We start from the raw sequence: 25079 nt of genomic DNA, 5'->3' as shown, positions 1-25079 counted from the left end.
ATATATATATATATATATATATAGGTGCAGGAGTGGCTGTGTGGTAAGTAGCTTGCCCACCAACCACATGGTTCCAGGTTCAGTCCCACTCTGTGACACCTTGGGCAAGTGTCTTCTTCTATAGCCTCAGGCCAACTAAAGCCTTTGCGAGTGGATTTGGTAGACAGAAACTGAAAGAAGCCCATTGTATATGAATATATATGTATGTGTGTGCATATGTCTGTGTTTGTCCCCCCAACATCGCTTGACAACCGATGCTGGTGTGTTTACGTCCCCATAACTTAGTAGTTTGGCAAAACAGTCCGATAGAATATGTACTAACTAGGCTTATGAAGAATAAGTCCTGGGATCGATTTGCTCGACTAAAGGCGGTGCTCCAGCATGGCCACAGTCAAAATGACTGAAGCAAGTAAAAGAGTATATAAAGTCAATTTCACATCAAGTAAGGATTATTCAATACTTTTTAGTTGAATAAATCTTTATCAAACTTTTACAATGAAAAGGCTGACAGTGACTGTGAAGTTATCCCTGCCTTGTGAGCATCTTCAGTCTCCTCCACACACTCCTTCATCCACCTTATCTACCTACCCACCAATCCTTGGTTCTGTGTCCCCATTCTTTCTCTGTCCATGTACTTGTATCTTAAGGGCATGCCTTAATAATTCATTTGCACCATCCCCCACTTTCCTACTGGGGGTATATCTGTATCTCCTTCACAGCAAGACCCCCTATACTTGTCCCTCTTTCACTACACCTGGTACAAAGCCACGATTACTGCTCTACCACTTTGTGAATGGGGTCTTGTCTTGTGAGTTATTCAGTGACTTCATAAGTGCTGGTGTCACAAAAAAGGTGTCCAGTCCATTCTGTAAACTTGTTGGTATTAGGAAGAGTATCCAGCTGTAGAAACCATTCCAAAACAGACATTTGAGGCTAACACAGTCCTTAGACTAATTGGATCCTCCTTAACCATTCCATGCATGCCTGTGTGGAACCAGTACATTAAATGATGATGATGATGATAATATATACATATATATATATATCATCATCATCGTTTAACATCCGCTTTCCATGCTGACATGGGTTGGATGGTTTGGCTGAGGACTGGTGAGCCAGAAGGCTGCACCAGGCTCCAATCTGATCTGGCAAAGTTTCTACAGCTGGATGCCCTTCCTAATGCCAACCACTCTGAGAGTGTAGTGGGTGCTTTTTATGTGCCACCGGCACAAGGGCCAGTCAGGCAGTTCTGGCAACAACCATGCTCAAAAGCTGTTTTTTATGTGCTACTTGCACGGGAGCCAGTCCAGCAGCACTGGCAACAACTACACTCAAATGTTATTTTTCATGTTCCACTGGCACATGTGCCGGTAAGGTGAAGCTGGCAATAATCACACTCGAATGGTGCTTTCTATGTGCCACCGGCACGAGAGCCAATCTGTGACCCTGGCAACTATCACGCTCGGATGTGCTTTTAACGTTCCACTAGCATGAGTACCAATCAGCCACGTCAGCGATTTTGATTTGATTTCACTTACCTCAACAGGTCTTCGCAAGCAAAGTTTATTGTCCAATGAATGAGGGGTACTCATAAGTGGGCTGGTTACACCCACTGGCATAGGCCACGGGCTATGGTCTCACTTGGCTTGTTGGGTCTTCTCAAGCACAGCATATCTCCAAAGGTCTCGGTCACTAGTCATTGCTTCGGTAAGGCCCAATGTTTGGTCGTGCTTCACCACCTCATCCCACATCTTCCTGAGTCTACTCCTTCCACGACACTTTTTTACACAGCTGTCCTTATATATATCACATTCCAAGTAATTTTTTTCCTTCTCTGAACTGCTGCCCCTCCTGGTTGGCTGGAGATCACCTACATTGATAGAAATAATTTTCGTTGCTTCTTGCAACCTCTTCAATAGTTGTTGACTCTGTCTGTTTTATATATTACAATTTTAATGAATAATGTGTATCAACATAATTTCTAAAAAATGTGAATTATGAAAAAGCTATTTACTTAATTAGAAATATCTACTGAGCAATCTCTTGCTGCAAAAACAAAAGATTTATTAATACTACTACTACTACAACTGTTCAAATGTTTCTATAATGTACTTATACTAAGTTCATGCAATAAGCAACATTTATTTAAATTTCAACTGCTAAGAAAGTGATGGCTGCTTATTGCATGAGCTTATAATGTGTCCATTATGAAAACATTTGTACAGTTGTGTGTGTGTGTGTGTATTACTCTTTTAACTCTTTTACTTGTTTCAGTCATTTGACTGCAGCCATGCTGGAGCACCACCTTTAGTCGAGCAAATCGACCCCAGGACTTATTCTTTGTAAGCCAAGTACTTATTCTATCGGTCTCTTTTGCCGAACTGCTAAGTTACGGGGACGTAAACACACCAGCATCAGTTCTGAAGCGATGTTGTGGGGAGCAAACCCAGATACACAAACATATATATATATATACGATGGGCTTCTTTCAGTTTCCGTCTACCAAATCCACTCACAAGGCTTTGGTCGGCCTGAGGTTATAGTAGAAGACACTTGCCCAAGGTGCCACGCATTATATATATATATATATATATATATAATGGTATAATTACTATGAAGCATTGTGTAGAATATATTGCATAAAGGATCATGGGCAAGGCCAAAACAATGTGAAGTAAATGCAAGGTAAATCACAAGAAAATAAATATGTGAATTAATGTAGACTTACCTTGCATTCAATATATCGTCTATTTCTTGAAAATGGGCTTATAACCCCGAAATATTGAATACAAGGTAAATCTACATAATTCACATATTTGTTTTCTTGTGATTTACCTTGCATTTATTTGGCATTGTTTTGGCCTTACCCACGACCTTTTATACAATATATATATATATATATATATAGGAGCCTAGTGTTGCCATCCGGTTTCACCAGTCCTCAGTCAAATCGTCCAACCCATGCTAGCATGGAAAGCGGACGTTAAACGATGATGATGATGATGATGATATTCTTTTGTAGAGGTGCAATGGCCCAGTGGTTAGGGCAGCAGACTCGCAGTTGTGGGATTGCGACTTCAATTCCCAGACTGAGTGTTGTGAGTGTTTATTGAGTGAAAACACCTAAAGCTCCACAAGGCTCCAGCAGGGGCTGGTGGTGAACCCTGCTATACTCTTTCAGCATAACTTTCTCTCACCCTTTCTTCCTGTTTCTGTTGTACCTGTATTTCAAAGGGCCAGCTATGTCACACTGAATCTCCCTGAGAACTATCTTAAGAGTACTCATGTCTGTGGAGTGCTCAGCCACTTACACGTTAATTTCACGAGCAGGCTGTTCCGTTGATCGGATCAACTGAAACCCTCATTGTCATAACCGATGGAATGCCACGATAAATTCTTTTATTCTTTTACTTGTTTCAGTCATTTGACTACGGCCATGCTGGGGCACCGCCTTTAGTGAGAGCAAATCAACCACAGGACTTATCATTTGTAAGCCTAGTGCTTATTCTATTGGTCTCTTTTACCAGCATCGGTTGTCAAGTGATGTTGGGGGGACAAACACACACACACATACATACATATATATATATATATATATATGCGATGGGCTCCTTTCAGTTTCCATCTACCACTCACAAGGCCTTGGTCAGTCCAAGGCTATAGCAGAAGGTACTTGCCCAAGGTGCCACACAGAAGGACTGAACCCAGAACCATGTGGTTGGTAAGCAAGTTACTTACCACACACCCTTCAAACTGCCTCTCAAACACCCTACTACTGCACATGTGCAAAAACACACAACTACACAAAAACAACCAGACCTTTAACCATAGCTGCTAATCTCTTACTATGACATTAACAGACACAAAGACCACTCTCACACATAAACAGTTACTACCACATGCACTCGGTTACCGCCACACACACACATGCACACAGTTACTGCCACACACACACACACTCAGTTATTGCCATACACACATACATACAGATACAAATTTACTTGCAAGACATTGATCAGCTTTGGGCTACAATAGAAGACACTCAGCCAAAGTGCCACACAGTGGAACTGAACCTGAATCAATGTGGTTGCAAAGCTAGCTTCTTAACCACACAGCTATCTCTATACCTATTTTGAAACATTATTTCATTACTGTTTAATATTTTCTTTCATAAATCATTCATCCTTTTTCTCAAGAATAAATTAAATTAATCCCTTCATACATTTTTTGCTAATAAGATTTTTCTTTCTTTTTAATTTCAGGTTTTGCCTGGTCATGATCCATTTAAGACAAAAACTATAGAATAATTGATGTCTACAAAAACCTATTTATATATTTTTTATTGCTATTTGAAATATATCAAGTGAGCATATATATATATATATATATATATATATTGCCTGAAGATCAAAGCAGTCTGACACTCGAACCACAAAACTTACTTTCATTTTCAGTTTCAATAAAAAAAGACAAACATATCCTCTGCAACATTTGCTAAGCATTCCTCTCTAGTTTGCCCAACACAAAGCAACACACACACATATGTATGATTCATAACAGAAATAGGATAAAACAGATTTGGCTTCTATTATGGCAGAAATGAATGATGTATCTCCAGAGTCAGGGTCAAATATAGACCATAAAGATAATGGATTACTTCAAGATGATGATAATGACAGCAGTAATGTTAAAGGAAAAGACTTGGGTGTCGAAGGTGGTGAAGATAATTTCACTAACAGTGACAATAACAACAATAATAATGGTAATAACAACATAAATAATGGTAATAACCACAACAGCAATATCAATGACATTAAAACTCTTTTGGAAGACACACCAGATGATAAAGTGAGAAGAGAGGAAGACGATGATGATTTGTCCTACCTTTATGACACAATTGGCAATAACAACAACAAAAATGACAAGAGTGGTAAAAAAAGCCCACTGTTCCAAGATGATGAATGGGAAAATCGTGTGAAGCAACTGAGGAAAGAAATCAGTGAAACGGAAGAACAACATACGATTTGGAAAAATAATTTTTCTGCAAGAAGGAATGTTGCCATAGAAAAATGGAAAGAGATTAAGAAAAAGAAACAACAGCAGATTCAAAAGATGCATAAATTGAAGAATCTTGCCAATGGAAATGCAGAGGAAGAGACAGAAAGTATGGAAGAAATGGTAACTGATCAAACTAAAGTTGAATGATTTCAAACTTTTAATTCTAAATCAAATATCAGGATTCAATCCACACATTCAGGATATAGTTCTTAGCACAGGCCTTAGAAGTCTTTTATGTTGCTATTCTGTTTGAATAAATTCTTTATTAATATTTAGATTTGTACTAAATTAGCACACCACTGAAAATATTCCAAGGTGTTTGATGCAAGAAATAAAAAAAATATATATTCATCATCATACAGGTACAGGTGTGGCAAGAAATTTATTTCCCAACCACATAGTTCCAGGTTCAATTGCACTGTGTGGCACCTTGGGCAAGTGTCCTCTAATATAGCTCTGGGCCTTATGAGTGGATTTGGTAAATGGAAATGGAAAGAAGGTTGTCATGTATAGGTGTGTCTTTGTGGGGGAAACAAACAAAGCACACACACACATAAATATATACAAGATCAGACTGGAGCCTGGTGCAGCCTACTGGCTTGCCAGTCCTCAGTCAAACCGTCCAATCCATGCCAGCATGGAAAGCGAATGTTTAAGCAATGATATATATATATATATATATATACATATATATATATATGTGTGTGTGTGTGTGTGTGTATACAAGGGTGAGTCAACAAGTAATGCCATTTTGTTTAGGACAGGTATAATTACCAACACAGGAACATGTATCATACATCAAAATGAAGCTGGTCCTCTGTGGATCACAACCCTACTTCTCAACATAGTCACCATTTCTCTCAATAGCAATGTTCCACCTTCGAATGAGAGCATGTATCCCTATCCACGTAAAATTCTGTTGACTGTTCTTTGAGCCACTTCTTCACAGTTTTCACTTCCTCGTCAGACTATCATCTCTTCGGACTCATGAAAGAGGGTTTGAAAGGCAAACATTATTCCAGTATCTCACAGGTTTCTGCAGCTACTGCAGCTAATTGGTATTTATGTTTTTTAAAATTTTAATTATTTCTGTGGGAGGTTTTGGGACATAACACCTGCGATAGTCGAGGGTTTATTGTATTGTCAAAAAGAAACAATAAATTCTGGTGCAGTCGTCTGGCTTGCCAGCTCTGTCAAACCGTCCAACCCATGCCAGCATGGAAAACAGATGTTGTTTGCTTTTGGGGCTCATTTTTTTTTTTGAGCCCCAGGACTCATAACACCAGTTACCAGGTTTCCATGGTGTATAAATGAGAGAGATCCCAACATACCCCTTGAATGGGATGCTGACCCATCATAGGGTTCAGAGCCAGCAATTGTGAATGGAGGGGACAAATTAGTTACATCGACTCCCAGCACTTGAGTGGTACCTTATTTTATCAACCCTGAAAAGATAAAAGGCAAAGTTGATTTCTAACAGGATTTGAACTCAGAGCATAAAGAACCAGAAGAATTGTCACAAAGCATTTTATGCGATGTGCTAATGTTTCTGCAAACTTGCCACTACGAAAATAAGGTTAAAAACCCCAAAATCTATAATCTTTATTAATTCACCTAACATAGTAAAAGACATCATCATCGTTTAACGTCCGCTTTCCATGCTAGCATGGGTTGGACGATTTGACTGAGGACTGGTGCAACTGGATGGCTACACCAGGCTCCAATCTAATTTGGCAGAGTTTCTACAGCTGGATGCCCTTCCTAACGCCAACCACTCAGAGAGTGTAGTGGGTGCTTTTACGTGTCACCCACACGAAAACGGCCACGCTTGAAATGGTGTCTTTTATGTGCCACCCGCACAAGAGCCAATCCAGGGGCACTGGCAATGATCTCGCTCGAAAACCCTACAAGGCCAGTCAGGCGGTACTGGCAACGGTCACGCTCAGGATGGTACATCTTATGTGCCACCCGCACAAGAGCCAGTCCAGGGGCCCTGGCAACGATCTCACTTGGCTTGCCGGGTCTTCTCACGCACAGCACATTTCCAAAGGTCTCGGTCAGTAGTCATCGCCTCGGTGAGGTCCAATGTTCGAAGGTCTTGCCTCACCACCTCAGCCCAGGTTTTCCTGGGCCTACCTCTTCCACGGGTTCCCTCAACTGTTAAGGAGTGGCACTTTTTCACGCAGCTATCCTCATTAAACAATTACAAAATTTAACATAAATTCAACAGGTAAAAATTAATTAGATCTAAATGTCATTTAAATGTTATAGTAATTAGTGTGTAAAAGACTGTGTCTATAAAATTTGTAAATTTTGGGGTCTTCAGATAAATTCCTTCATTTTTTTATTGTTTTTTTTTTCTATTTGACACCCCTCTGTCATATATCGGAAAAGCGACAAAAATTAATCAAATTTCAAGAAAAACAACCGAAAGTTATAAAGGAAAAACAGAACTACAAAAATTAAAAACTATGATAAAAATATTTTGCATGTTAATTTGAATAACATTGGAAAGGATTAAAATTAATAGAAAAAAATAAAAATAAAATGAACATACAATTCTCCTTTGCACCAATATATCTGAAATTTTAAAATTTGACTCTGAACAGTAGTTGTCTTACATTAGAAACTAAATTGACACTTAAAAAATTTATTTTTTTGTTTGTTCACATCATGGATCAAATAATCCTATATTTGTCTTCTGCTCACAGACGCACAAATGCTTATGTTGTGGCCCAAATACTATCTAAGAATTTAATGAATGCTCATAAATTTTGTTTGAAACACTTTAAATAATAATTTTGTATTGACGACTTCACTTCAGTTTGAAATAAATAATTGAGCAAGTATTATTTCTGAAAATGATTCAATCTTTCAAACGTTTGTAACCAGTACTAACACAAATACAGCAAAGAAAGGATAAGTAGAGTTGGTTCTGCTAACATATTGAGTGCCAAGGGCAAATATGTAAATTGGTCCCATGTGCCACACCTGTTTTTTTTTTTTTCAAATTAGAAAACATATACAATATACGTATACGTGGCACATTTGTAAAGTGCCATGTATACATGGCACTCAATGTGTTAAACTGTTTCCCTCTACTTTCCTCTATTTATGACTTCGAGCCAGAGTTAATAGCATATATGAAAAAAGAGGGGTGAAGCTTGTTTGGATGATTTAATCATTGTATACCTGTATAGGGATGAAGTTTTTGGCAGGAGTTAAACTGGAAGTCATAGCAACTTTGTTATTTTCCCCAGTTTAGAGGTTTGGGATGTGAAAGGCAAAAGAAGACCATTACACAACAGGACAAGGTGAGCAGTAAAGTATAGCTTTAGACCTCCTAATGTTCTGGTTATAGACTTTGCTAAATCAAATCAAGAACAAATAAAACTTTAAGTTTCCATTTAACTCAGACCTCTAGGACATGTTTCACACTAGAACCGTCAGTTATGAGCTATGGCTTTATTTATATAGATGTAGCAGCTTATAAAACAGTTTCTAATTCTTGACAGTTATGTTCGGATTTCTTACCTAGATATTAGGTGCCGGTGCTATGTAAAAAGCACCCAGTATACTCTGTAAAGTGGTTGGCATTAGGAAGCGCACCTAGTAATATAAACTATGCCAAAACAAACAGGACTCTGCTGCAGCTCTCCAGCTCCTATCAAGCCGTCCAACACATGCCAGCATAGAAAACAGACATTAAATGATGATGATAGATATAACCCTTTTGTTATCAACCCGGCTGAAACTGCCTTTGTAGTACAAATATCTTTTCAGAAGTTTTGAATTAAAATCTTCCACCAAACCTTAGTCACAATTTATGTTCCTAACACTAGCTGAATGACAATTAAGTTATTTTACTAAATTCTTTGTTGTATTTAGAATTAATTGAAAGAAACACAGAGCATCTCAACAGAAGAATGGTGACAAAAGGGTTAACAAATGATTAATTTAACCCTTTTGTCACCATTCTTCTGTTGAGATGCTGTTTCTTTCAATTAATTTTAAATATAACAAAGAATTTAATAAAATAACTTAATTATCATTAAGCTAGTGTTGATACCAAACTGGCTAAAACTGCATCTGGCTCTGTAGTACAAATGTCTTGTTTTCATAAATTTTGAATTAAAATCTTCCACCAAACCTTAGTCACAATTTATGTTCCTAACACTAGCTGAATGAAAACTATTTCACTAAATTCTTTGTTATATTTAAAATAATTGAAAGAAACACAGAATATCTCAAAATAAATACGGTAATAAAAGGGTTAAATTGTTGATGTATGTTGTTTGTTATTAAAGCTGAATTCAAAATTCTTCCATGTATGCTGCTGTGGGTGGAACAGATTGTGATACTAACATGGAAAAGCAAGTCAAACTATATAAATTGAATGTTTCAATATACCTTTGTATGTAATTTAAGTCTCCGCAATATGTATATAGATAAAAAATAAAAAGGCTGCAGGGCCTACAAAGGTACTTAGCTGTGGTTTCATAGTATGAAGTAGACGAGATAGGGACATCAATTCATAGAAGGAAACATTCTCAGATCATCTGGTATCTATAAACCAACAAAATGAACAAGACATATGAGGCCCTCTATGTAGCTGCTTGACCTGCTAGAAATAGCAGTTAAATCTCTAGTGGTTTAAAAAGATATCCAATATCTTAGATGAACTGTACAAAAAAGAGAGAAAAAAAAACAAACACATGGGATGAAAAGCCAAGGCATAGTAAAATAAAATACCAATAGCAGATTTGAACTCATAACCTCTACACAGATAGCATAAACACATAACTTGAGAAATTATGCATTTTCATCATCTACACAATCACAACTTTCAAAACAAACAGGTTGGTCCAAATTTGGAACATACATTTGGAATATCCAGTGATTTTGTATCCTATTAAATGCTTCCATGGCACCCTGGCTGTCTTCTACTACTCTTGCGTCAACCGAAACCTAGAGTGAATTTCATAGGAAGAAACTTAAAATCCATCATGCATATGAAAGTGCTAATGCATACCTTAGCCAGGTTCGTAACTTGTTCTACATATACAAGCAGCTCTAAGTTTTAATTAATGCATCCAAAAACTTAGAATGTAATGTCTTACGTAAACACAATTTGTGGAAGAGTATAGGCAATCACTTTGACCCAGTACTTGAGTGACAGATGGATTAGTAGGACAAAACAAACCCAAGTTGGTGTCTAAAGCATTATCAAACATATTCATCTCTCTTCAGTTTTCAAACCCCCACAAAGCTTAACCTTTGGTATCACTAACAGATGAAGAGCAAAGTTACTGGAATTAATTATATTTCTCTCCAAATGTAGTCTTGTGAATCACAAACATCTTCCCAACAACACATCATCTGTAGGACTTAACCGTCTTTAACAGGTACCCTTAAGTATTTTCATTCATGTCCACGCTAAGCTTCTGTGGCATCTGGAATTATCTAAAGCACATAGGTAGGTCATATAACTGTTCTTGATTTCAAGGTTTCTGTTTTCTTTCCATTGTACTTTTGTGAAGTGCATTTCAAAGCTGCTGCAGGTTTGGTAAGATGTGCCAATATTAACTCCACAGCTGACAGATACTCAGTGATGACTGCTTGAAGGAGATTAACAGGAAATGACTGGCAAAGCACCAGCTAGCCAACAGTTTAAGCTGTCAAATGTAATGCTTATTTATTCACATTGTTTTGAATTAATCACATCATCTGGTAGCTTAAATATTTCAAATGTGATTGTTTGCTCTCAGAAAAAGAATGTGAGAGTCTAGATCTGGCCAGTTTGAACATAAAAAGGTAGAATATTTTGGCTGGTTTAAATTGAAAAAAAAAAAATCCAAACCTCAACGGTTTATAGCAGCAAACTTGCTGATTACACAAGAGCAGCAGAGGAAATATTTAGCTTTTAATATTAAGACATGACCTTCAAGTTAATCCGATTTGTAGTTGACAACAGGTCAAAGGTCATTTTGTATTAATCGCAGTGTCAGTGGATGCGATATGCATTTTCGTATCTGGAAACAAACAGGATTTATTCACCTGATAAATGCTCAAACTATCATTTGGTCTTTTTTTCAAATTAAGGTGTGTTTGATGTAGAAAAATAAGTTTTATTTTCATGTGTTCAAAAGCATGGAATCATCAAGATTCACCCAAGCTTCCAATCGTTTTCCTTCCTATGGAACTATGATAGCATTTGAAGCATCACAAATTGTTAGCAAGAAGTTAAAGGTTATCAATAGAATTCCTTGCGAATCTGAACAAATTTAACTGATACTAGTTTCCTATTAAGCTACCAAATCTTGCTAATCTTTGAAAATGTAAACACCACAATTTCTGATTTCTATTAATCAAGAGTACCATTATTTCTCAAAACAAAAGTAATAGCTATGTCAACTGGTCAACTACAAATCAGATTTGTAGATGGTAAATAACAAAACACAATCACTTATTTCTTCCATTTATTTCCACAAAAGTCACTATATTTATGGCAATAAACACTGTATAAAACAATAGTGCAGTTGTCATGGATATAAAGACTTGGTCATATTTTAAGTGCTTCTTTGTTCAATTTTAAGTTTCCAAAGTTTAGTGAGTTAAATATTTATCTTTTTTCTGGTACAGGTCATTATTTCAACATTTCTTAAACTTTTTAATCAAGATTTTTCGTGACTCCAGGTATTAAATATGCATTTGTAGAATAAACTGAAATTCAAGTGTTTGAATTTAATTTTTGCAACCCCCAATGGGGTCCTGACCAAGAGTTTAGGAAGCGCTGGCTTAGAGGATCTAATACAGAATAATTCCAATTACTACAAGTGTCTGCTCATTTCATTTTATTCATAGAATAAAGTGAAATATATAGTTGACATTTCCCAAAGAAATATCGTTAAAACTGAGAGAATCCCCCTAAAGTCAAGCTAACATGCCCAAATTATGCTAAAGATCAATAAATTACATAAAGGTACAAAACCTAATATTTAGCCCCCCAATAAAATTTATAAACCCCAAAACACCCTACATATTAAAATTTACTGAGATAAAGATGCAAATTTTGATAAGGTAAATTTTTAGAATGATATTGTACGGTTGGTGGGAGAGGCCAGATCTGACCAGTTTGAACATAAAACATCTGGAATATTTTGGCCAGATATAAATGTTAATAGGTTAGATTCAGTTACATGTCCAGGTTTGTTTGTTTTATATGTTTTAGTGTAAGCTGTTCCATAAATCACCATGACAATTTTGACTTGGATAAACTGAATAAGTCTAACTCCTTGGTCATTCTTGCAGTGGGTCAATAAATCAATTGACCTCTATGACAATTGCAAGCCAGGGAAAAAAATACAGACAGGACACGAGTTTAACAATGATAAGTGATAAACTTGTCCAATCACATTAACACTAGAATATTTTCGTGATACAAATTATCACAATCTCCCACCAAAATTCCTTAGATCTACCACACCCTATCAATAGAAAATTAAGGGGGGGGGGGCTAACTTCCCAAACTAAATTTTTTTTTTATCACATAACCCATCTGAAAATGGAGGTGGAGTAACAAACTTACAGGCTAAATCTACAGAATGGACACCCAACCAAGAACTAAGAGGAATTGCATTTACAATAAAAATTAATGGAAAATAAGAGAATATAACATACATTCCAAGAATGCTGTGATTCTGTTGAAAAAAATTAAGATTACAGTAAATTTAAGATAAATTATAGGCTGAGTTTTTTTTTTTAACCCCTTTTATCTAGGCATGGGGTTTAGTAAAATAAAAATTCCAAAATTCATTAACAAAATTTAACATTGTGGAACCAGGAAATGACAGTAAAGAAAAAGCACAACTTTAGAACAAGAGTAACGAGTTAATTTTGTTTATTAATTAACTGCGACAAGTCGGGTCCATCTTCAAAAGGTACTTTAAAATACAGGTAATAGGTGAAGTTTGTGCTCAATAACTTGGTCTTACCAACTGAGCCCTGGGCTGGTCAATTTGCATACAATCAAACCAGGTTCTTTTGAAAGTCACAGCATTACTGTCTAAAACTTTGAAAAATTTTATCTACCAAATTCTTATTTCACTTTGCCTCTCCTAATTAACAGATTATATTAGGATGATCTACCCATACGGAAAGCCACATACAGTTCTTTGAATTTATCAAACCCTGACAAGACACCAGCTCCGGCAACACCTCTGAGGATGTTTGCACCAGCACCCTTCATCAATGACATAAATCCTTCTGATTTGACGATCTTCATCGTACAGTCAATGGATCCACTATATTTGACTGCTTCACCGGATGTCATCATCATTCTTCTCCTGATGGTATCAATAGGATAAGAGACAAGACCAGCACTGATGGTTACAATATAACCAAGTGCGAAGGACATTAAGAGACTGGCTTCGTCACCAATGACGATTGGTTTCAAGGTGTCATAGAAACCGAAATAGCACCCTCTGTAGACAACGATTCCAACACAAGAGATCACAAAACCTCTGTAAAGTCCGGCAACACCATCAGATGCTATTGTTTTGCGGTAGACGTCGACCATACCGTTGAATTGGCGCTCACCACCCTTTTTGCTGCTCTTGGCGTCATTAGCTAAACGGGTTCGGCAATAATCGAGGGAATAGACAAAGCACAGGGACAAAGCTCCAGCAACACCGCCTGATGCCACATTCTTGGAAAACTTCAAAGTATAACTATCTGCCTTACTAGATTTAAACATGATTTTGATCTGATCTTTGAAAGCAAAGTTGAGAGCCTGGGTTGGGAAATATCTGATGCAATTAGCCAAGTTGCCACGCCAGAATGGTAAAATACCCTCCGACCTGAAGGTCTTCATTGTGCAGTCAATTACACCCTTGTAAGGCTCCTTCAGCCTACCACTCTTTAACATTTCATCTTGATTTTGAACCAGCAGCTTTACTCGTTCAATTGGAGCTGCGGCTGTCTTGGATATAATAGCAGCTGCTCCACTGAGAGCGAAATTTTCAGCAAATCCAAGTTTTGCCATCTGAAATTTTTTAAAAAAAGGAAAAAAATATTAGTTTGCAGAACTAAAAAAAAAAAAAAAAAAAAAAAAAAAAATTATCGTTTCTATCATTATTCAAATAAACAAAAAATGCAATACTAATATAATTGTGAATTTCAGAATATGTATAAATATTATATATTTTAATTCGTCAATAGTCGATAAAAATGTTTGACTTTCAAGTAATTAGAAAGCGGTCGGTAATTCGTGATATGACATTCATCAAGGTAAGATTTTATCAATAGAAAATTTATGCGAAAAGTGAATTCTATTGACGATCGATCGGAGGAAGAAACTATTTTTTAAAAAAACCTAGATAACTGAATATAAAATTATAAAGCATGAATATTCTGAAAAAATTTAAACGTTGAGAATTATAATTTTATAATCACTTAAAGATGGTCCTACAAGTGAATGCGAAGATAATTAGTGAAGATATGAAAGCACTCAAGTGTTGGGTGAATGGAGGACGAGTTGTGAGAAAGCGTTCTGTCACTTAAAAGCAAATGAAATCATTATTTGTGGAAATACCTAAATAGGAATTTGAACTTTGCAAATCGTATCATTTGGGAGAACTAAGTTAATATTAAGTTTGTGTAATAGCGTGACCTAATTTAGAAATTCAGGTAATGAATTTTGCATAAATCTGCTTCGTATTGTACATTAGACACGAAACAAGTTCCCTTAAGAAATATGGGATTGTCACATTTAATAAGTAAATAAATTGACGATGAGAGAGGTTTAAAAATTCGGGGAAGGGTCGAGGATTTAAGAAGAAGAAATGGCGATGATACAACTTTAGTTAAAGATAGTGACTTTGAGAAAGGTTAAAAAGAACATCGAGATCTAAATGAAATAGCTTAGAGTAGCATTGACTCACATTAATATTAAGACTTTGACAATATTGAAAATGATTTATTCAGTTTAGCAGCAAAAAGTAAAAAAAGGACATTTAATTTGAAATTAAAATACTTCCATATTTAAAAAAAAAAGACATGTGCAAGTACGTGTGAACTCGTCTCCCACTTGACAAGAGAGATGTCCATTTTTATATAATATCGACAGCAGACATTCAGATATTAAAAGATAGATATATTCAAGGTGGAATATATGGCTTATTTGTTCTAAAGCAACCCACGAGGTCAACAAATTTGGCGGCGGTGACCGAAACGACATTTTCCTTCAATGTTCCACTCAACCAGCTTCCATTTAAACGAGGAAGAGTAGAGTCGCGTGGCCAACACCGTGACTTTCAACACCAAAATTATTTTAGGCAGAAATAATAATTAAAAGAAAAAGAAATAAGCCATTCATGAACCGATACAATAATCCCAAGTTTGACTTCCAACCAATGCCATCAATTTAACATTTCTCTCTCAAGGACAAATATTTTCACCGGCAACAATTTACATAATTATAGACACTCGTTGTTAAAAACCACTCAATATGAAAAATTAAATATCTATTAATAAATATAAAACATGTTGAATTAAAAGTAATAATTAAGAATATTATGTAACAATTCAATTTACCCCGATAATGGGAAAGATATTACAAGATCAAATATAAATGAGTGATTAGAGGGCACTGGCCTAGTTTATGGGCGTCAAAAGATGAGGTTAGGCTTTCTGTAACCTTTATTAACCTATTCTTTGCAGTTTAGAATTTCACAGATCAAGTCACAAATATACATAATATATATTGTTTAAGCTGGAATTATTCTTCCATCGCCAACATTCTCCCCGCATTAACAATGCTCAGACAATGAAGACATTCCTTGTACTAAATATATATATAGATAGAGAGAAAGAGAATATCTTTGTATAATTACTGATTTGTGTCTGTGATTGATAGGAATATGCAGTTAATTAATCTCTAAAGGATTAAAATTAGAAAAAAAAAAAAAAATTATGTAGAAATCATAAATTAAAGATTTTAAGAATTTCTTGGAAAGTGAAATCCTACATTTTTCTTTTTTAATATATCTGTCTGTGTGTCAGTAATCTTTGCGTCTTCAGAGATCGATGGTGATAGATATTTGCTGTATTGAAATAATGATTGAGGGGAAAAAAAGGTGATGACTTACGTTCAGTTCTTATTCGGCAATAAAAGAAGACTATGTAGGTGAAGACGAGGAGCCGCTGCCGCTAGATTTCCCCGATCTTGGCTTTCGTGTCGACTTCAACTGAAAGACTGATTAATGCAGTCACGTGGCTGACGTCATCAAGACCCGGATAGGGGCATTGCGCATGTCTCTAAAATATGTTAACTACGGATGACCAAACAGGCTCACAAAAAAACTGTTCTTAATTTCATGGCGAAATAACTACCCTGCTAAAAATAGCAGTTAAACCACCATCAAATAAAACAATAATCACTGTAATCAAAGAAGAATGCTTTAAGGTAATATGATCCAAGATTGTTCTAAAACAACTGGATGTTTATGATTGGAGTCTGCACAATTAAGTTGATCTGATCCTAAACAACAATAACAGCCACTATTAGACTTTTTATTACTGGAGAAATGTGCAATACCCATGGCTTTCTCAGTGACTCCTAGATTGGTGAGATCGATATCATTAATATTCCTCTTGAACTTCTGTAAGACAACTCTTGTGGAAACAACAGGAACAGTGGTGGGGAGGGATTTCCAGAGGGACAACATTCTAGGAAGGGAGGACAGAGCTTAGTGGGGAACTGGGGTGTTGGACATGATACAAATGATGAAAGAAGGAGAAGTAAGTGGGGATGCCTGAATGAGGGTGTCATGAATCTGTTTAATTCTGAAGGACAAAGGCCATTATTATAGCAGTTGAAAAGGTAAAGAGGAAGTGTGCCTTTAGACCTGAAGCCAAAGAGTATTTGCATCCAGAGAAGTACAAGTCACCTGGAACTTTTCTGGATGCAGTCAAGGATGTTTGTACATGCAGCAGCTGCAGGATTAACATCGCAGATGTGGGGGGAGTATTCCACAGTGGGCCTGACCTGAGTTTAGCAGAATGGCAATAGTCACTGATAGAGGCTGAAGTGTCCCCTAGCTCTGAAGAGAAGGACTGGTTGTTTCGACATGATCCTACCTAAGTTCAGAAAGTACTTTCACCAAGATAAATCTACAGTGAGACCCTATTCGACCATAGCTCTCAAATTTTCCCAGTCTAGAACCACAAGCTAATATATTTCCATAAAAGGAATAGTATTGTCATAAAAGCTATTAACACCTATGAAAATATAGCTCAACCAATCAGCACTGGCTGGCTATTATGGTTGTAGCAGCAATCTTTGAAAGAACTATGCAAGTTTTTGTGCCAAACAATCTGGACAAAGATTCAAGAACTTTTAAATCAACAGTAATAAAACTTGAGTGAATTCAACTTTGGACAGAGATATCCCAAGTTAATACAGATCATGTTGCTTTTCCCCTCTCTGGTAGTCTCTCACTTACTCTTCTGACAAATTTAACATCAGGCCAGAGAGCTGCTCGGCCATTGAGGAGAATCTATGTTGCTTGTCTCAGTGTATTGTTTTCCCTCCCTTTTCTTTCACTTTCAAGTGACACGCTTATGTTGTAATCAACAAAAGGCAATAAACCATTATTTGTAATGTCCAGTAACACACACCAATTATTACTTTCATCTATCACTGCTGTGGGCCTGACCTGAGTTTAACAGAATGTCAATAGATATTGATATCTATTACCTCTAGCTTAACCCCCATCAACTGCAAGTGGAGTAAGCTAGAGGTAATAGATAGCTTCCGTTATCTAAGTAACCAAGTGAGTAGTGGAGATGCATGCTCAAAGAGCATTACTGTGAGAATAAGACTAGGCTGGGCAAAGTTTAGTGAGCTCTTACCTCTGCTGGCAACAAAGGGCCTCTCCCTCAGAGTAAAAAGCAGATTGTATGATGCCTGTGTGTAAACAGCCATGCTACATGGCAGTGAAAAATAGGCTGTGTCAGCCAAGAACATGTGTAGGCTTGAAAGAAATGAAGCCAGTATGCTTTGCTGGATATGCAATGTCAATGTACAAGACAGAGTGTAAGCATCTTGAAAGAAAAGTTGAGTGTAAGAAGCATCAGATGTGGTGTGCATGAGAGATGACTGCCCTGTTATGGTCATGTGATGCATATGGACGAGGACAGCTGTGTAAAGAAGTGCTGATTTCTAACTATAGAAGGAACCTGTGGTAGAGGTAGACCCCAGTAAGACATGGAATGAGGTGGTGAAGCATAATCTTCAAACTTTAGGCCTTTGGAGGCAATGACTAGTGACCAAGATCTTTGGTGATATGCTGTGCTTGAGAAAACCTGTCAAGCTATGTGAAATAGTACTCATGGCCAATGCTGGTGTCAGGTAACTGGCACATGTGCTGGTGGCACGTAAAATGCATCTTTTGAGCATTGGGCCTCACAGAGGTGAGATTATGTCGTGCTTGAGAAGAAGAGCCATCAAGCCAAGCAAAATCACAGTCATAGCAGATACTGGTGTCACGCAAATGGCACCTGTGCCAATGGAATGTAAAAGCACCCATTAGACTTGTAGTAACGCCTTGTCTCGTGCGCATGCGTAGTCATCAATATCCAAGTTTGGCGCCCTTATTCATTCTCTTTTTCTCGCCGGCTGGCGAAGAGGACAGATGTCCAACAGAGCTCTATCACATGGCTGCCTATTTTCCTCTGTAAATAAATATTGTTGTGTTGATGGATCGGAATCTGCGTTACGTTGTTTCTACAGATTTAATATAGGAAAGCGGGTGTACACCTAATGGTGTATAACTACTTTCCTATAATTGGTGTTGACGCTGGCTGCTGCTGCTGCTGCCGTGTGGTACATGGAACAGGTCTCTAAGAGATCTGAACCGAGACAAATTTGCCGGGTATAATTTGATCTATTTATAGTTGATGGGTAGGCTCCCAAATAGGTATTAGAAAAACACTATCACGTGACCTTATTAAGGGCTGTGATTGGTCAGTTTGCGTTCTGGCGGGAACAGTTCAAAGGATTTTCCGCTTCGAATAATAATCAGTCACGTGATGACAGGCAAATCTGTTTTCCACTACGCCCGCGCTTGTTTATATTTAACAGCGGGGAAGATGGCTTCTTTGTGTATAATGGCGATAGGTAGTTTTGTATCTAATGGCGATCGAGGTGTTAGTTTCACTACACTAGCCTCGCACCAGTCGGTTTGTCGAAGACAAACAGACGAAATAGAAAAAAAAATGTGGTGAAAAAAACTGAAAGAACGGTTGGTCTATTACTGGCATTAAGTCACCATTTTTGGAAAGTTATGTGAACTTTTCACGTTGGCTGCGTGTTGGAATCAACGTCGGCGGGTCACCAGTTTGTAAGAAAAACTGTGTGAACAGGATCACGTTGGCTGTACAGATCAGAAGGGCTGTATGAACGAATCACGTTGGATTCACATCAGAAGGGCCGTATGAATCGAATCATGTCGGATTCACATCAGAAGGGCTGTGTGAATCGCATCACGTCGGGGTCACCAATTATAGGAAAGTAGTTATACACTATTAGGTGTACACCCGCTTTCCTATATTAAATCTGTTGAAACAACGTAACGCAGATTCCGATCCATCAACACAACAATATTTATTTACAGAGGAAAATAGGCAGCCATGTGAGAGAGCTCTGTTGGATGTCTGTCCTCTTCGTCGGCCGGCGAGAAAAAGAGAATGAATAAGGGCGCCAAACTTGGATATTGATGACTACGCACGCGCATGAGACAAGGCGTTACTACAGACTCATGGAGTGGTTGGCATTAGGAAGGGCATCCAGCTGTAGAAACAATGCTAAATCAGACTGGAGTCTGGTGTAGCCTTCCAGCTTACCAGCCATGGTTGAACTGTCCAACCCATGCCAGCATGAACAACAGACACTAAATGATGATGATTTTATAATCCACCAAGTTAAATACAGAAGATTCGTAATCATTATGTTTATCAAACATTGATCCATTAATTTATTCAATGTACATCATCATCATCATCATCATCACCATCATCATCACCATCATCATCATCATCATCATCATCATCATCATCATCATCATCACTTAATGTTTGTCTTCCATACTTGTATAACGATGCAGGTTAATTAAATAATTGGAAATTCTGCCAGCACCATCTGACTAGCACCCTTGCCAGTGGCACATAAAAGCACCACTCGAGTGATGGGCCTCATGGAGACAGTAACAGGTGATGGAGACCTTTGATGATACACTGTGCTTGTGAAGATCTGTGAAGCCAAGTGATATTGTAGTCATGGGCGATGCCGGTGTCACATCAATGACACCTGTACCAGTGACACATAAAAGGCACCCACTATAATACTCTTGGAGTGGTTGGCATTAGGAAGAGCATCCAGCTGTAGAAACATTGCCAAATCAGATTGGAACCTGGCCCAGCAGCTCCCCGGCTTACCAGTTTTCAGTCAAACTCTCCAACCCATGCCAGCATGGAAAACGGATGTTAAATGATGATGATGAGGATGATGAGTGTGGTCAATGTCTACACACAAAAACTTCCAAATTTTTGAACAACCTAAGAAGAACACATGACTAACCATCGCATTAAAGTGTCTTGATATTGTCAATGAACACCAGTTTTAGGCAAGCATTCAAACCAGATACGCCAATATGAGAATAATTTTTCCCTTTCTCCCACTTGTCTTGGAGATCCTGCAAAAGTTCTTGAATGTAGCCCTTTTTTTCATTTATATAAGAAAAAAATAGGGTGGTAGGGTAATACGTAGTCTACTCAATCAGGGTTGATCTAAAGTGAAACAACAGCTTTGTGGATCTTGGAAGAAGTTTATACTTTTTTTCTCCACCAAACAAGAACATAATCATTCTCCAACATGCTACAGCCCATCCATGACTATTGCATAAACATACTGTTATGTCCATTAGCTGGTTCCATCACTACAACAATAGATCTTATTAGACCTAAACTAGCAAACAACATACAGCTTTTACTCTGACCCACCTATCTCTCCTCATCTCATCCTCCACTCTATGTGTCACTATTTAACTAAACAGTAACCAATCCTTCCTCTCCTGAATAGAACCCTCTGAAATTCCCATGCCACTGACAGAAATTCAAACAAAGCCATCAATGGCAATAATCTCATAAATCTAGGAAGAACTGCAAAGAGCATGGCTGTAACCATACCTCCTCTGGTTTTAACTAATAAATTTGCAAATATCTAGAAGAGTACCTGGTTCTCCTCTTTGATCAGATTAACAAGATACTATATTATATCACACAACTTCTGTATTAGATATGTGTGTTAAACTCAAATGATTAACACATAAGAAATAGAGTGATAGGTGACCTATCTTTTGATTTTAATAATATTGTTAAAAAGGTTATATCAACAGTCGATAGTTATATGTCACCTCCGTCAGCTGTTTTCTTTATTATCGTTATTGTTTTCTGAACTTAATCTCAATCTATAACACTCCCTCTCACCAGACTTAGAAGAGAAAGGCCAGTAAGTATAACCTATCCCAGGGCATCCAAGACAGATGGAAGGAAGGGAGGAAGTTATTCCCAGACAAGGGACCTGACCAAAATACAGGCAACTGACAGGATGCCACTATACCCCAACAGGACAGATTATGATTATTAATCTTATTATTATTATTATTATTATTATTATTATTATTATTATTATTATTATTATTATTATTATTATTGTTGTTGTTGTTGTTGTTGTTATTATTTTCATATACACTTAACAGATTAGACTGCTGGAAAAAAAAGAATCTTAATTTCAGGTTACAACAAGTAACCTTAGATGCCAAGAACCCTCCTAAATATCCTAGCTGTCCCTAATAACACTGTTTTCTGCAGCTGTACTAAACCAGGTTTTATGCCTATTTCCTCTATCCAGCTGTTCAGATCTTTAGGGATAGTTCCCAATGCACCTATAACTACTGGGATACATGTTACCCACACTTTCTATAGTCTCTGTAATTCAATAGCTAGGTCCTGGTACTTTGCTATTTTTTCTATACTTATTATTATTGTTATCTCATCATTTGGGACTGTAAGTTATCTGGCACTTTCTATTCTCTTTATCTACTACTACCAAATCAGGCCTTCTAGTTTCTATTACTCTGTCAGTCTGAAAGTTAAAATCCCATAACATCTTGTATTTCTTACTTTCTAATACTTTACTAGGTTCATGTTCATACCATTTATCAATATGTTCAAATCCTAGCTTTCTACATAGCTCCCAGTAGATTGCTTGTATTCATTTTGTGCCAGCAAGCTACATTCACTTACTATATGAGTAACGCTTTCCGCATAATTTACATTGGGAATCTACTTGGTTTTTGTCTATCTTGGCTTTTATCGAATTAGTCCTTAGTGCTTGATCTTGTGCAGCTACTAACAAACTTTCTGTCTCCCTTTTCAGCTTTCCTTTCTGCAACCATAACCATGCCTCACTACCACTATTTGCTGCAACTATCTTTGGGAACCTACCACAGAATGCCTTCTTCTGCCAGTCTGATAATTTCTGTTCTTTTTCTGGTTTTTAACTTTGATTGGGATTTTGGTTTCCCTGTGTCTTGCTGTGACTCAAGCAGCTTTTAATAAACATTTTTCACTATTACCTACATAGGAGTCTATATCTACTCTAGCTAACTCCATGCAGTTTTCTTCTGATATTAACCCTATCCACCTTCATTTCTGGCTAACACAACTGAATTTGAAGTCTTCAGTTTCCCTTTCTGGAAAGTGGCCATCTCACATTTATCAAGACCAAATTCCATCCTGATGTCGTCACTGAATGCTTTCACAGTATGTAATAAGCCTTCAAGCTCATTATTCTCTTTACCGTAGAGTTTTAAGTCATCCGTATAAAATAGATGGTTTATTTTCTTATAGTCAATTTTATACCAGGTGGCACATAAAAAGCACCCACTACACTCTCAAAGTGGTTGGCATTAGGAAGGGCATCCAGCTGTAGAAACATTGCCAGATTAAATTGGAGCCTGATGCAGCCTCCTGGCTTGCCAGTCCCCAGTCAAACCGTCCAACCCATGCCAGCATGGAAAACGGACATTAAGCGCTGATAAGGATGATGATGATGATGATAAATCTGGAAGAAGAAGCACTCACTAAGATGTAGAGCAGTATATATTAAGAGATCATGGGCCCAACAGGTTTTTGGGATCTGACGATACACTATAAAGCTAAACCCTTTATGGACAGGAAACCTAAGGCAATCCCATAAACCAGCCTTCCCATTTTCAATGTGTGTGTGTGTTCATTATAGTCCTCCAGGCAGTAACAGAGGAATTCAAGACAGGATATCCTTGGGAGCTCCTCTATACTGATGACCTTGCTCTAAAAGCTGAACCACTACCAGAACTAGAGAAGAAGTTCGAGGTATGGAAACAAAGTCTAAAATCGAAGGGCCTCACAGTCAACCTAGCAAAGACCAAAGTCTTAGTAAGTAGGAAGGCAGACAAATCACAAATCCCTTCAAGTTGATGGCCCTGCTCAATCTGTAGAAAAGGTGTAGGTAGAAACTCCATAAGATGTTCCCGGTGTAAGCTATGGACGTGTGTGGAAAATGCACAGGTACAATAAACACCGAAAATGTACAGAAAATAGACTCCATCAACTGCCATGGGGGTAAGTTAGAGGTAGTAGATAGCTTCCGTTACCTTGGTAATCAAGTTAGTAGCGGACTGGGGTGCCCTGAGAGCATAGCTGTGAGAATAAGATTAGGCTGGGGAAAATTTAGAGGGCTCCTGCCTCTACTGGCATCAAAGGGCTTCTCTTTCAGAGTGAAAGGGAGATTGTATGATGCCTGTGTGTGAACAGCTATGCTACATAGCCAAGGAAATGCATAAGCTTGAAAGAAATGAAGCCAGTAAGATTCACTTGATGTGCAGTGTGCCTGTTCGACAGAGTATAAACATCTTGAGAGAAAAATTAGGCATAAGAGGAATCAGATGTGGTATGCAAGAGACACGACTGGGCTGGTATAGTCATATGATGTGTATGGACGAGGACAGCTGTGTAAAGAAGTACCGATCCCTAACTATAGAAGGAACCTGTGGTAGAGGTAGACCCAGGAAGATATGAGATGAGGTGGTGAAGCATGATCTGTGAACTTTGGGCCTCAAAGAGGCAATGACTAATGACTGAGACCTTTGGCGATATGCTGTGCTTGAGAAGACCCTTCAAGCCAAGTGAAATGGCAGTTGTGGCTGATGCTGGTGCCACGTAACCAGCACCTGTGCAGGTGGCACATTTAAAAAGCACCTTTTGAGTGCTTAACCACACGGAGACATAGTGGTTGAGCTCCTTTCAAATGTTGGGCCTCACAGAGGAAATAACCATGATCTTTGGCCTTATGCTGTGCTTGAGAAGAAGACCTATCAAGCCAAGCAAAACTGCAGTTATGGTATAAACGGGTGTCATGCAAATGGCACCCATGCTGGTGGCACATAAAAGCACCCACTACACTCTTGGAGTCGTTGGCATTAGGAAGGGCATCCAGCTGTAGAAAACCATACCAAATCAGACTGGAGTCTGGTGCAGCCTTCCAGCTAATCAGCCCTGGTTAAACCGTCCAACCCATGCCAGCATAGACAATGGATGCTAAATGATGATGAATGATGAGGATATATATATATATTGAGAAAAAGGGGGCAGTCAGAATTTTGGGTAATTGTTTATTTGCACTTTCGGTCATTTATCGAACTCGTCAAGACAAAATCACAATGATTTTGATTTTGTCTTCATGAGTTTGATAAACGAACGAAAGCGCTACTAAAGAATTATCCAAAATTCTGACTGCCTCCTTTTTCTCAATATTAGTATATTGAGAAAAAGGAGGCAGTCAGAATATCTATATACCACCTCAAACACTCTATACATGTATGTGTATATATATATATATATATATATATATGTATATATAT

At 37.6% G+C, this 25079-nt stretch overlaps 2 protein-coding genes across 2 annotated transcripts in view; one reads left to right on the top strand and one right to left on the bottom strand.

Moving 5' to 3' along the window:
* The window catches only part of LOC106870572 (myb-like protein D), a 16033-nt gene extending 8134 nt beyond the window's left edge, over nucleotides 1-7899 (top strand). Inside the window, exon 2 of the mRNA XM_014916698.2 lies at nucleotides 4263-7899. Within this exon, the coding sequence (XP_014772184.1) occupies nucleotides 4591-5205 (615 nt within the window). The 5' untranslated portion in view covers nucleotides 4263-4590 and the 3' untranslated portion in view covers nucleotides 5206-7899. The remainder of the gene's footprint in view (nucleotides 1-4262) is intronic.
* Nucleotides 7900-12941: 5042 nt separating this feature from the next.
* LOC106870577 (uncharacterized) lies at nucleotides 12942-16364 on the bottom strand. The gene is made up of 2 exons (XM_014916704.2): nucleotides 16206-16364; nucleotides 12942-14101 (listed from the first exon to the last, which is right to left on the bottom strand). Exon 2 carries the CDS (start codon nucleotides 14099-14101, stop codon nucleotides 13193-13195), a length of 909 nt encoding a protein of 302 aa, XP_014772190.1. The 5' UTR covers nucleotides 16206-16364; the 3' UTR covers nucleotides 12942-13192.
* Between the last annotated feature and the right edge of the window lie 8715 nt (nucleotides 16365-25079).

Source organism: Octopus bimaculoides, chromosome 7, assembly GCF_001194135.2.
Source record: "Octopus bimaculoides isolate UCB-OBI-ISO-001 chromosome 7, ASM119413v2, whole genome shotgun sequence".
NCBI lineage: Eukaryota > Metazoa > Mollusca > Cephalopoda > Octopoda > Octopodidae > Octopus > Octopus bimaculoides.
Note: the sequence above shows the minus strand (reverse complement) of the source record. Positions and strands in the feature narration are given on the sequence as shown.